Source organism: Monodelphis domestica, chromosome 1 (genome assembly GCF_027887165.1).
Source record: "Monodelphis domestica isolate mMonDom1 chromosome 1, mMonDom1.pri, whole genome shotgun sequence".
Taxonomy (NCBI): Eukaryota; Metazoa; Chordata; class Mammalia; order Didelphimorphia; family Didelphidae; genus Monodelphis; species Monodelphis domestica.
The window spans coordinates 735,877,498-735,891,629 of NC_077227.1; the positions used below are offsets into that span (position 1 = coordinate 735,877,498).

General features: G+C 49.4%; 1 protein-coding gene across 1 annotated transcript in view; it reads left to right on the forward strand.

Annotated features, from left to right (window-relative positions):
• The first annotated feature begins 1,721 nt into the window (after positions 1-1,721).
• NAGK (N-acetylglucosamine kinase) overlaps positions 1,722-14,132 on the forward strand; it is a 15,482-nt gene continuing 3,071 nt past the window's right edge. The window contains exons 1-7 of the mRNA XM_001365593.4: positions 1,722-2,167; positions 5,128-5,212; positions 5,337-5,435; positions 7,214-7,355; positions 7,572-7,682; positions 8,658-8,770; positions 13,473-13,560. Coding sequence (XP_001365630.2) covers positions 2,037-2,167; positions 5,128-5,212; positions 5,337-5,435; positions 7,214-7,355; positions 7,572-7,682; positions 8,658-8,770; positions 13,473-13,560 — 769 coding nt within the window. The 5' untranslated portion in view covers positions 1,722-2,036. The remainder of the gene's footprint in view (positions 2,168-5,127; positions 5,213-5,336; positions 5,436-7,213; positions 7,356-7,571; positions 7,683-8,657; positions 8,771-13,472; positions 13,561-14,132) is intronic.

A 14,132-nucleotide genomic window follows, 5' to 3' on the forward strand; every position in this document is an offset into this window, starting at 1 on the left:
TGGGTTTTAAGAAATCAAAACTATCAATAATCATATGAAAAAATGTTCTAAACCCCTCCTGATTAGAGAAATTCAGATAAAAACAACTCTGAGGCACCACCTTACACCTAGCAGACTGGCCAATAAGACAATATAGGAAAATAATAAATGTTGGAGAGTTTGTGGCAATGTGGGCACACTAATGCATTGTTGATGGAGTTGTGAATTTATCTGACCATTCTGGAGGGCAATTTGGAACTATTTGCAAAGGGCTTTAAAAGACTGCATGATTTTTGATCCAGCCATACCACTACTGGGTTTATATATCAAAGAGATTAAAAAAAAAAACTGCACAAGGACCTGTTTATACAAAAATATTTATAGCAGCTCTTTTTGTGATAGCCAAAAATTGGAAAATGAGGGGATGCCCTCCGATTGGGGAAAGACTGAACACATTGTGGTATCTGTTGGTGATGGAATACTATTGTGCTCAAAGGAATAATGAACTGGAGGGATTCCATGTGAATTGGAAAGACTGACCTCCAGAAATTGATGCAGAGTGAAATAAGCAGAACCAAGAGAACACTGTACACAGAAACTGAAACATTGTGGGATGATCAAATGTAACAGACTTTGCTACTAATAACAATGTTCAGGACAGTTCTTAGGGGCTTATGGGAAAGAACACTATTCACAGAAAGAACTGTGGGAGTAGACATGCAGAAGAAAACATATGATTTATCCCTTGTTTATATGGATATGTTGTGGGGTTTGGGTTTTAAAGGATTACACTTTTACAAAAATGAATAATATGGAAATGGGTTCAAGTGATACTATATATATGTATAATCCAGTGGAATTGCTTGTTACCCCCAAGAGGGGGGAGGGATGAGGGGAGGGAGAAAACATGATTCATGTAACCTTGGGAAATTTAAAAAAAGAAATAAACAACCCCCCCCAAAGGGAAAAAGAACATCTGGGTTCAAGTTCCATCTCTTTTTCTTTCTGGGCCATCGAATTTTCTCCTTTGTGAAATGAAATGAAGTGGTTGGCCAGCTCCAAGTCTTGGGTCCTACTTATTTTATGTGATTCGCCCCCCCCCCGGCCCCCCCACACGCTGGTTTCTTTCTGAGGGATGATGGCTTCCTCTGAGTACAGGTGAATCTTCCTAGGATGTCGGCCCCTTGGCTTCAGGTTAACATATGCCTCCGGGGGGAGGGCAGCGCGATGGGCCGGGCCTGTGGGAAGAGTGATTGTGTATCAAGGCGGTGATGTGGCAGCATTTTGTGTCAAAGTCTAGACTGCGAGGGACCCTCCTCTCGGTGGGAAGGAGGACCATTGATGGGAAGATACTCGCTGATCTGGGGGGCCCCCTCCTGGCTGCTCGGCGCCTCCAGAAGACGCAACCTTTCCTTTCTCTCCACTAGATCGAGAGAGAAGGAAGAGGGAGCGCGGAGAGTCCTAGCCCCAGTAGGCTCCCCGACCAAGAGGAGCGCACGCACACACAGAAAGGGCACCCCTTCCTACAGTACCCTAACACCGCTCACAACGCCCTTCTCGCGCAGACCGAGTCACGGCTGCTAGCACAGAGCAGGCTCCCGGCATCATCCGTACCCTCCTCCCGGCCCCTACCGGCACCCTTCGAGACGCCCGGACGGCCTCGCCCTGGGCCACGCCTCCCCAACCAGGCAGCCAAGGTCCTACACAGCACACCATCCACCTGACCCCAGACCGCCCAGATTGAGAGGAGCTGGAGGCGGTAACCCCCTCCCCCAGCCCTGGGCTCTGCGTGGGGCCTCCCCCGGAGGCTCCATGTGGCTCAGCATTTCCTATTGGGGCCCAGCCGTTCACACGTAACAGACACGCACACCGCCCCCCCCCCGCGCACGCGCACACACACCCACACCCACAAACACATACACTAGCACTCGCAACCCCAAGCTCGCTCATCCTCGGGGCGGGCCCCCCGGTGCTCCGCCCTCCTCAGCTTTGCGGAAATCAGCTGCAGGCTAGACAATGAGGCGGTCACATGACGGGCGAGCCTGACTCTGAGGGGGATGTGGCTCAGACCGGCTGAGCCTAGCTGGGCGGAAGAAGAGCAGGGCGCGTGCATCGACGCTGCAGCGGACTGCCCAACTCAGGATCGGGGGAGAGGAACGATGGTAGAGCTGTACGGAGGCGTGGAGGGGTGAGCGCCAGGGCCAAGGGCCCGCAAGGAAGAGGCTCGGAGCCCCCAGGGAGGTGGGGGCGCGGGGGATGGACCCGGTGCGGGGCACGCTTTCAGCTCTACCTGGTCTGCGGGGCCGAGTGGGAGAGGGAGCACGGATCTGTGAGGCCAGGGGTGGCCGTCTGTGTTTGGGAGTGTGTGTGGGATTGTACTTCGGGGAGGGAGGAGACGAGAGAGGGAGAGGAGAACATATGGGAGAGGGAGAGACGGAGAAGGAAAGAGAGAGGGAAGATAGAGAGACAAGAGAGGAGAGGAGTGTATGTCCGAGAGAGAGCAGACCATCCCCCTGTAGGATCACAGATTCAGAATTGGAAGGGCCCTTACAGAACATCCAGCCCCCTTCATTTTACAGAGGAGGAAACTGAGGCCAGAGAGTTAAATCGACTTGCCCAGGGTTAGACAGCCTGGAGGTATCCGAGTCAGGAGTTGAACTTGGATCTTTAAACATCAGCAAATCTGGTCTCTGTGCTCCTGGCCTGTGAGCCTTATATTTACCCTTCTTCTCACTCACTTCCCCTTCCCCAATATCCAGTCAGTTAAATCAACTAACATTTATTTATTTATTTATTTTCAAAGCTCTTACCTTCTTAGAATCATTTCCAAGGCAGAAGTAGTAAGTGCTAGAATTGGAGATAAGTGACTTGCCAGAGTCACACAGCTAAGAAATGTCTGGGGCAACATTTGAACCCTGGCCCTCCTGTCTCCAGGTCAGGTGAGCCACCTAGCTTGTCCCTCTCCAGTTCTTTTTTTCAGATGAGGAAACTGAGGCAAACTGGGTTAGGTGAATTCCCCAGGGTCACCAAGCTAGTAAGTGTCTTGAGGCCAGATTTGAATTTAAAGAGCTCACATTCTGATGGGGGAGACCACATAGAAATGACTGCTATATATACAAAGAAAAGATAGGATAAATTGGAGATCATCCCAGAAGGCAATAATCTTCATTAAAAAGGATCAGGAGAGGCTTCTTGTGGAAGGTAGGATTTTAACTGAGAGTTGAAGGAAGCCTGATAAGTCAGGAGGCAGAGATGAGAGTGAAGAGTGTTCAGGTGAGGAAGAGAAGCAGAGAATATGCCTGGAGTAGAGAGATGGGAATGTGTCATGTGAGACAGTCAGGACTAATGTTAATATCATTGACTCACAGTGCATAGAGGGTGTAAATTCCAGAGTAAGAAAACTGGAAAGGTAAGGGCCTATGAAAAGAAAAGAAGCTAAACCTGTTTTTATATTTAATTCTGGAAATAGTAGAGAACCATTGGAGTTTATTACATATGGGGGCAATGTGATCAAAATTGCATCTTAGAAAGATCTAATAGTCCAGGGGCTGGGGCTGGATTGGTGAGAGGCTATCCAGGTGAAATTGATGAGAGAAATGTAACAGAGGCTAAACCTACAAAAGAGGTATTTCAGAGGTGAAATCAACATCTCAGGGGGATGAAGAAGTGAAATTGATGAGAGATGCTACAAGAGGTGAAACCAACAGGTATTTCAGAAGTGAAATCAATATCTCTTGAGGTGTTGAAGAAGTGAAATTGATGAGAGATGCTGCAGAGGGGAAATCCCCTTAGGCTTCTGAAACACCTTAATGTGGGAGGACCCAGAGAAATCTAGGATGACTCCTGGGTTGGGAGCCTGAGGGACTGGGAAGAGGGTGGTGCCTTTTACAGTAAAGGGGAAGGAAGTTCTCTTCCCCTGAGGGAGGAGGGTTTAAGGGAAAAGATAATGAGTCCAGTTTTTGACCTATTGAGTTGAAGCTATCTCCTGGATACCAGGTTGGAGTGGTCTGAAAATCAGTTGTAGATTTGCAATTGGAGGTCAGCAGTGAGGTTAGAGCTGGATACTTAGACAGGAGAATCATTTGTACCTGCTGATTCTTCCTTTATAATCTCTCTCATAGCCCTATCTTTGTTACCCAGGCTCTCCTCCCCTCAGACCAGGATGGAAGTCTCAGCCTTTTAATTTCACAAGCCTTTATTCAACCCGGTGCACATTTATTGGTTTGGGCCATGTCTGGCCTCAGACACTTTAATATAACTTCCTTTATACAAATATACCTACAGTGTGATCCTGGGCAAGTAATTTAACCGCAGTTGCCTAGCCCTTATGTCTCTTCCATCCTAGAACCCATTCTTAGAATCAATTCTAGGACAGAATCGAAGGGTTGAAAAGCCCTTGGTTAGAGCACTGGCCTGGAGTCAGGGAAGATCCGAATTCAAATTCAGCCTCTGCCATGTCCTAGCTATGTGACCCTGGGGAAGGATCCACTGGAGAAGGAAAGGGCAAATCACTCCAGTGACCCTCATCCAGAAAACTTGCACAGCCAGCCATGGGCTCCTTGGTCATCATGAACCGGCTACTGACTTAGATTCTGGAGCAGAAGACAGCCTGTCCCCAGATAGGCGAGCAAACAGATTGTTCCCCAGGTAAAGGTCTTGCCCCGGGGGATTAGGAAAAGGCTTCCTTAGGAGGTGACCACCCACCAGCTGAGCCTTGCAGGAAGTGAGTGAGGCCCTCCTGGCACAAAGCCCAGAGGTGGCCGCTCCTCTTGGGAGGGAGGAGGAGAGGACTGTGTGGCTGGGATAGGAGGGGAGAAGCTGCCTCCTCCACCCAGAGAGCCCTCAGGTAGGACTTTCCTGAGGCCATGGGCTTCTCCTTGTCCGTCTTGGCTCTGGAGGGAGAGAAGAAGAGCGGACAGGAACTTCCTGTATTGTTGCTGCCTCTGTGACTTGCCCAGGGTCAGTAAGTGTCAGAGTCTTCCGGCCTCCCTGCCCACCTCAGCCATCTCATTAGGACTTCCTTACGCCGGTCCCCCAAACAGTGTCTGCCTCATTGATTACCTGTTGATCTGTGGGAGGTTCAAGAGGAGAAGCCTGGGGTGATGGGTTGGGATTGAGGGGGGAGACTGAGTCTGGGCTGTTCCCCAGGGGAGCCACCCACTCAAAGCTCATGCTGCTGAATCAGGATGCCAAGATTGTGTGCGAAGTGGAAGGCCCAAACACCAACCAGTGGGTAAGAGAGGCCCTGGGGGCAGGATGGAGGGGAAACCTGCCTGGGGCAGCAGAATTCTGGGGTCCTGGGGCAGCTCTGGAGATGGCCCAAAGCCTGCTTAACTCCTTTTGTCCTCCGGGACCAGCTGACCGGGCTGGAAGTCTGCGCAGAAAGGATCAATGCCATGGTGACCACAGCCAAGAAGAAAGCTGGGGTGGACGTCCTCCTGCCGCTGTGCAGCCTGGTGAGTCCGGGTGGGAGGCAGAGGGGGTGTGGGAGTGAGAAGCCCGAGAACCTGCGCAGAGCGAGTCCTCTGGACATCTTTAGTCTGGCCTTAAACCATGGAGGGTAAGCGATGGGCCCAGGTGACACCCGAGTCCTGTTAGAGAGGAATGAATGACGAAGCCGCTGTGGAGGGAGAGGGTTTGAGCCCTTGCAGGGCGCCCCCATGGCTGGCCAGCTCCGGCCTCTGACTGTAAGGGGTAAAATTAGGGTTGTTGACTGATTATATTATCTTAGTGGTCGCCAAGGATTAAAATTCAATTCCAATAAAATACTCAAGTCAGTTTGGGATTTTTATGGTGATTTAATTACAATAGAGGGAAGAAATGAAGAAGAAGGAGAAGAGGAAAAAGGAATTGGACTGCTCTGAGCCAGGCAGGAGTTCAGAGGCCTCCGCCAAGGGGCCTTCTCAGAAGGCCTGGGTTCTCAGCCAGTGACTTTCAGAAGGGGGACTTGAACTCAGGTCTTTCTGACCTGAGACTTCTCTGTCCGATGCACCACCAGTCAGGCATTGTTGTCGTCCGTTCCTTTTCAGTTGTGCCTGACTCTGACCCCATTTGGGGTTTTCTTGGCAAAGATTAGCGTGCCTCGCCATTTTCTGCTCCCCCTTATTGGGCCGATGAGGAAACGGAGGCAAACAGGGTAATGTGACTTGCCCAGGGTCGCACAGCTAAGCAGTGGAGGCCAGATCTGACCTGGGGTCCTCCTCCCTGCAGGCCCAGGGCTTTCTCCACAGCACCCCTAGCTGTTTCCGGGCTAGGACCAGAAAGCGTCTCTGCCCTTGCAGAGCTTTCATTGCAAGGGGGAGAGGATGTCGTTGAACAAGTTAAGCCAGTGCAGAGAGATTTCAGGCCAGGCACTCTCCATCCTGTTTCTGTTGGTGCCAAGTCGCCCCCCGGCCCTTGCTTCCCACTGCCCCGGCCGTCTGCAAGCCTGGCCTCAGCACCCCGGAACCTGAGCGGTCCCCAGCCTCAGCCCCCCGGACCTGGTCTCCCCAAGTCACCCAACATACAGATGTTCCTGAAACGCCAGGTGTGCCACGACAAAGCCCAGCAGCTGGATGAGAGGGCCTGGAACCCAGAAGACTGATCAAATCTGGTCTCAGACACTCACTCGCTGTGTGACCCTGGGCGAGTCACTTCATCTCTGTTGGCCGTCACCTGCTCGGGAAGGAAATGGCAAACCGCGGACGCGATGGTCCCCAGAGGCCCAAAGAGTCAGACCCAACTGGACGCGTCAAGGCCCTGCGCCAAGAAGCCAAGACTGGCCCTTTCGGGGGGCCCTCTCGGGCGCAGGATGGTGGCTCCCTGCCTCTCCGGCCTCAGGGCCCACGTCTTCCCTCCGGCCCTTTGCCCAGCCAGGCCCGGCTTACCAAACTGACCCCTGCTGGAGGGATCCAGGCCTGCGTAGCCCGGGGCTCTCTCGAGCGGTTTCTATTTGTATTCATGAGGAATTATCCTAGAGAGGCCATGTCTTCACTCCGGCCTCAGTTTCCCCTTCCGTAAGAGGGGTTGGATGAGAGCCTCGGAGGGCCGGATCGCCCGCCGGTCCCAAGGCAGGAGAGAGAGCGGGAAGGGCGAGGGAGCGTCTGCGGCCGCCTCTGCCCTCTGTGCCGCCCAGCCAGCCCCCCTCAGTGTCGGCACAGATGAGCTGGACGCAGAGGGTGGAAGGGCGGGGGAGGGGGGCCACTGCAGGTGCTGGCCCGGAGCCTCACCACGGGGACTTTTTTCCCCACGGCAGGGCCTGACCCTGAGCGGGGCGGAGCAGAGAGAAGCCGTGTCCAGTTTGGTTCAGGAGTTAAAGCTTCGCTATCCCGCCCTGAGCGACAGCTACTTCGTCTCTACTGATGCCGCCGGGTCCATCGCCACCGCCACAGACCAGGGTAAGACCGGCCGCCTCCCTGGAGGAGGGGCGTGCCGGGGAGGGGAGGGGGGGCTCGGAGGTAGGGACCCAGCTAAAGTCGGGGCTCTCCTGCAGGACCTGCCCCCTCGCCCCCGGGCGAAAGAGCAGGGTGCCGCCCCCTTCCTCCAGCCTCTCGGGATGGGCTTTAGCCGTCTGGCACTGGGAGATCGCTGAGCCCTTCGCGCTCTCCCCGCAGGCGGCATCGTGCTCATCGCCGGGACGGGCTCCACCTGCAGACTGGTCAACTTCGACGGCACCGAGAAGGGCTGCGGCGGCTGGGGACACCTCCTGGGAGACGAAGGCTCTGGTGAGGACGGTGCCGCTCCCCGCCCCTCCCCCGCCCCGACGCGAGTGTGACCCCCAGCAGCAGCTCCGCACCGAGCGCCCTCTTTCCGCCCTTCCCTGGGCGGTGGCCGGGCTGGCGGGTCTCCCGGGCTGCGCTCAGGAAGCTCCACCTCCAAGAGAGCATCTCTTGTGAAGCCCCCCTGGCTGGCCCCTCAGACCTCCCCCCTGCCCGGGCCCTCTGCAGAGCTGAGCCCGGCCGGTCCTGTTCGCGGCCCGTTCCCTTCGTCCTCTCCTCATACGGCTCGTGTGGCCACACGTTTGTGCTGTTACGGCGTGTATTCTCGAGAGCTGCCACGGCCCGCCGTGAGGGAGCCCCTCGAGAGGCTCAGAGACGCCGCGGGAGGGGCGCGTGTCCACTTCTGGGGCCGCGCCGGAGGGACAGCCAGGCGCGTTTGTCCTGGCGGGGAAGGCCCCGGAGCAGCACGCGGACGTGGCAGCAGGCCGAGCCCTTGCGCAGGCCGAGCGGGCGGCTTCCTTCTCAGAGCTGGTGGACGGGCGAGAGCCTCCCGCTAGGACACGGCACGGCGCGAGTGCGATTCTGTGAGAACAGGAGCGGCGCGGCTAGTCGGGCTGTGCTCGGCTTACAGAGCGCTTGCCGGGGGCCCCTCGAAGGCAGGACCGGCAGTCTTGGGAAGGACCTCAGAAATCCTCTAATCCGATCTCATTTTACAGAGGAGGAAACTGGGCCCCGGGGAGGGGGAAGGGCCAGTTCTGATTCCCCTCCGATTCTCACCTCAGAAACTTCATCCAGCTCCAGCGCGAGCTGGCAGCCGCCTTTCCCACGTGCTGGGCAGAGCGACCCTCAGGTTCGGGGTCCCGCGCTCTGGCTCTCCCCCGCTCACGGGGGGCCTCCTTGAGTCAGTCCCCGACCCTCTGGGCCACAGAGACCATCGGTTACCCTTCGAGCCCCGAGCTTGATGACCCTTTTCTTCCACAGCCTATTGGATCGCCCATCAGGCAGTGAAGACGGTCTTTGACACCATGGACAACATGGAGGTGTCTCCGTGTGACATAAGCCACGTCAAAAAAATGATGATGGAGTACTTCAAGGTAGGACCCCTCTCGGCCCGCTGGATGCAGAGGGAAGAAGAGGCAGCGGCCTCGGGGGGTGGGGGGGGTGGGGAGTCTTTTTTCATGTAGGACTTTGGCAGCAAGAGATTGGAGAGGTAGAGCCAGAAGAGCCGTGCAAAGCTACACCGTTGGGAACCCGGAAGGAGGCCGGCTTAGGGCTCGGTGGGTCTCAGGAAGTCAGTCAGAGGAGCTTGGAGGGTCCACGGCATCAGTGAGAGCCGGAGGGGATCTTGGAGGCCCTGGGGATGCCCTGGGCCATCTCTTTAACAATCCAATGTAGAGTTTTCTAGGAATCAAAGCCAAGTTCCTGGCCTGAAGGGTGCAGAGATGAAGTGTGACACCATAAGTCAGTGGAGGAGTACCGAATTGTTTGTGTCAGACCCACAGATAAAGCAAGACTTGATGACCCAGCAAGACACAGAGAGAACATTCTGAGATCTGAAATGGATCATTTTACCACTGAATGTTGATAGCCTCCCCTATTCCACTGATCCGCTTCTCTCTTTCCTAGCCAGGACCAGATGGTTTGATGAGGACCACTTTGTAATATAGTGAGATCTGCTACAGCTTCCTTCATTTTTTTATTAATTCTCTTGGTATTCCTGACCTTTGGTTCTTCCAGATGAGTAGTTATTATTTTTTCTAGTTTTAGGAATAATTTGTGATTTTGATAATTATGGCACCCAATAGGTAAATTAATTTAGGGAAAATTGTCATTGTTATTATATTGGCTTGGCCTACCCAGGAGCAAGTAATGTTTTTTCCAGTCATTTAGATCTGCCTTTATTGGTGTGAAACGTGCTTTGTAGCTCTATTCATATAGTCCTTGAGTTTGTCTTGGGAGGTAGACCCCCAGGGATTTTATTATATTCAATATAGTTGTTTTGAATAGGATTTCTCTTTCTATCTCTAGATTTTGGATTTTATTGGTAGTATAAAGAAATGCTGATGATTTATGGGGGTTTATTTTATATCCTGCAACTTTGCTCAAGTTACTGTTTTAATTAGTTTTTTGGTTTTCTAGGATTCTCTAAATATTCCATCATAACATCTGCAAAGAGTGATGGCTTTGTTTCCTCATTGGCTATTCAAATTCCTTCCATTTCTTTTTCTTTTCTTACTGCTATAACTAGCATTTCTAGTATAATATTGAATAATAGTGATGATAATAGGCATTTGTACTTCACCCTTGATGCTGCTAGGAAGGTTTCTAGCTTATTCCCATTACAGATATTGCTTGTGGATGGTTTTACATAGATGCTATTTAGCATTTTAAGGAAAGCTCCATTTTTCAGTATTTCTAGTGTTTTGTTTGTTTTTTTAATAGAAAGGGGTCTTGCATTTTGTCAAAAGTTTTTTCTACATCTATTGAGATATGGTATTTGAAATAATGTTGGTTTTGTTATTGATATGGTCAATTATTCTGATAGTTTTCTTAATATCAAAACATCTTCGTATTCCTGGTATATGTGTTGTTCATATTTTATTTAAAATTTTTTTGCATCAGTGTTCATTAAGGTGATTAGTCTATAGTTTTCTTTCAGTTTTTGTTCTCCCTGGTTTATATCAGCATCATATCTGTAACATAATAAAAGGAATTTGGTAGAATTCCTTCTTCACCTATTTTCCTAAATAGTTTATATAGTATTGGAATTCACTGTTCTTTAAATGTTTGGTAGAATTTGTAAATCCCCCTGGCCCTGGGAATTTTTTTCTCAAGGAATTCATTGATGGCTTGTTCAGTTTCTTTTTTCTGAAAGGGAGTTGTCTAAGTATTCTATTTGATCATTGGATTTTCTTTTCAGTTCTTTGTCTTTGTCAAGAATGCCTGGAAGTCCTCTTATTCATTAAATGTTTCCCTCCCCTCCCTTCCTGAAGGATTATGCTCAGTTTCATTGGGTAAGTGATTCTTGGCTGTAATCCTAGATCTTTTGCTTTTTGGAATATCATATTCCAAGCCCTGCAGTCCATTAAGGTAGAAGCTGCTAGGTCCTGTGGGATCCTGACTGTAGCTCCAAGATATTTACATTGTTTCTTTCTGGCAGCTTGTAGTGTTTTCTCCCTGGCCTGGGATCTCTGAAATTTGGCTAAAATGGTCCTAGGAGTTTTTATTTTGAGATCTATTCCAGGAAGTAATCAGTGGGTTCTTTCAATTTCTATTTTCCCTTCTTGCTTGAGAATATAGGGGCAGTTTTCACTAACAGTTTCTTATAATATGGTGTCCAGGTTCTTTTTTTGATCATGGCTTTCAGATATTCAAATGATTCCTTTTTTTTTTTACCCCTACCTTCTATCTTTGAATTGATATTAAGTATTGGTACCAAGGCAGAAGAGCAGTTAGGTTTAAGTGATTTGCCCAGGGTCACACAGCTTCAGGAAGTGTCTGAGGCTACATTTGAACCTAGCACATCCTGGCTCTGGGCCTGGCTCTCTATTCACTGAGCTACCTAGCTATCTCTGTCTAATGATTCATAGATTCTCTCTCTTGGATCTATTTGGTCAGTTGTTTTTTCCAGTGAGATTTTCTTTTTTAATTTAAAAAATTCATTTTATCTTTCTGATGTCTTATGCAGTCATTATCTTCCATTTTCCCAATTCTAATTTTTAGAGCTATTTTTTTACTCGAGCTTTTGTCTTTCATTTTCCATTTGGCCAATTCTACTTTTTATGGAGTTATTTTCTTAGTGGAGTTTTATGTATCTTTTACCAAGCTGTTGACTCTTTCTATCATTTCTTTTCTCAGTTTTTCTTCTGCCTCTTATTATTTAATCTTTGATCTCCATTTTTGGAGCTCTTCCAGTTCCTTTGGGTCTTACATCCTTTCACACCTTCCTTTGAGGCTTCAGATGTTAATGTTTTGGCATTATTTTTCCTCTTCTGAGTGTATATTTGGATCTTCCCTGTCGCTGAAGTAATGTTATATAGAGTCAGGTTTTTTGTCTTTTTCATGACCTTGCCTGTATGTTGAAGTTTATCTGTATTCCTGGGATGGAGTACTGTCCTGAGCTTATATTGTGGTCTCCTCTGGTGTTTGGGGTCAGCCTGGCTGCCTTGGGGTCCTGCAGTGTGCACTTCAATGAGTAAGTCTGCACTTACTCATACTCTGGAGGGGCTAGGAGCTCTTTACTTCAAGATGCTAGCTGTATTAGAGAAAGCTAGAATCCATCCCATCCCACTTCCCTACCTCCTGCTGCCAGTTCCCTTGGTGGAGCATATACTGGATTTCTCTTCCTTCTTACCCCAGTGAGTTGCTTCTTTTCTGCTATCCCTCAATGGTGGCTTGGGCTAGACTTTCATCCCATCTTTCGTTGGTCCTGCTGCTCTAGAATTCATTTTGAGGCATTCTTGTTTGAAGATGGGTTTGGGTGACCTCAAAATGTCCTTACTCTGAGCTCCAGGGTGCAGTTTAATTACTTGGCATCCCTAGCGATATTTAGTGGTACAATAAAGTGCTGAGTCTAGAGTCAGGAAGACCTCAGTTCAAATCTAGCCTCAGATATTTACTAGCTGTGTGACCCTGGGTACGTCACTTTATCTCCATTTGCCTCAGTTTCCTCAACTATAAAATGGGGATCTTAATATCACCAAACCTCGCCAGGTTTTTGTGAAGAGCAAATGAAATAATATTGGTCATATACTTGAACCAAAACTGGGTATTCTTGAGTATCTTATGTATCTTGCAATAGAAATAAGGATCATTCAACCACCTAGAATTATGTTGGGAAGAGTCCTGAGAGAGAGCAATCTAGCCCAACCATTTAACAGATGAGATCCAGAGAGGTGATATGCCCAAAGCCGCACAGTCTGTTGAGTATTATGTTCTTAATTTGGAATTACATTAATAAATTATGATGTTAATAACTCCCCGGCAACTGAACTGAGTACCCTCACTGCCTCTGAAGTAATGGGCAATCCATTTGCAAGTTAGCATCCTACCTATACATCTAGTGGCATGGGAGTAGCAGATAAAGGATGTTTGAGTGACGAGACTTCAGTTTGAACCCTGCCCCAGACACATACTGGTTGTTTGATAGTGAACAAGCCTCTTCACGTGATTAAACTTCAGTTTCCTCACTGGTACAATGAAGTTGATGATGCTCACACCACTTCCCTTTCCGGGTTGTTCTAAAGAAATTACTTTGAAAACTTAAAATCAGTGTAAGAGATGGAAATTGTTATTATTGAATTCTTGAGTGCAGATGGGGACAAAGTCTTGGACTGAGAGTCTGGAGAGCTGTGTTTAGGGCCTGGGTTCAAACCCTACCTCTGTCATGGACCACCTGCAACTCATGAAGCCTTTAGTTTACTCTAGGTGGTCTCTGATTTCAGGATGATGTTTTAGGAAATAAGTTTTTCCTAGAAGAATGGCTACTGGTTTTAAAAAGGCAGAAGTGGTGTGAAGAGTGCCCTGGAATGAATGTCTAGAGATCTGAGTCTAGGCCTGGCTCTGGGTTGAGATTTTGTGGTCGAGGGCGAGTCTTTTTCCCTCTTAGTATCAACTGATTCATCTGTAAAATGAGGGGATCGGAACAGAGGACCCTCCGGCCTATTCTCCGAATTCTCTAGAATTTCCCTCCAGTTGTCTTCATATAACCCAAGCTGCCCCTCTTTGCAAGGGCTGTTGCCTGGGAAAGCTTTCTCCTTTCTGATGATCATCTAAGCCCTTCTCTGTGCCCCTCAGGTATCTAACCGGATGGAAATGCTCACTCGCGTCTATAGAGACTTCGATAAATCCATATTTGCTGGATTTTGCCGTAGAATTGCAGAAGGTACAGGACGGTGTGGGTGGGAAGCTGTAACTTGTCAACTTGTCTAGCTTGATTCCTGAAGTCCCCATAAAGAGAAGGGCAGTGGGCAGAGCTGGGGGTCAGGAATTCAACCTCACTCTAACCTAGTGCTCTGCTTTGGAGACTTGAACATTCTCCCCCCTCCCCCCTCCCCATACACACATGGGAATACATAGCCATGTGAATATGCTCGTGTGTGCACACACACACACACACACACACACACATTTCCATATCCATGGATCACAAACCAATGATTTTTCTATGAAGCAATCTCCATTTCAGTGTTTACTTTCTAAAAAAGTATATGATGGTTTCTACACAATATTTTTATATCCCTCCTCCTTGTCTGGGCTTTATTCCAAACTTCTTTCTGTTCTTTTCTGTGCATTTAAGAAGTGTTTCATTGGCCCTCTTCTTTGGTATCACTGTTGCTCCATTTCTTTATCTTTCCAATAGCTCTAAAGTGTTTATTCTCTCTCATTCCACCCAGGTCATTGAGCCCTGGCTCTCTGGGAAAACAGGTAGCAATAATGGGAGGAGGAAACAAACCC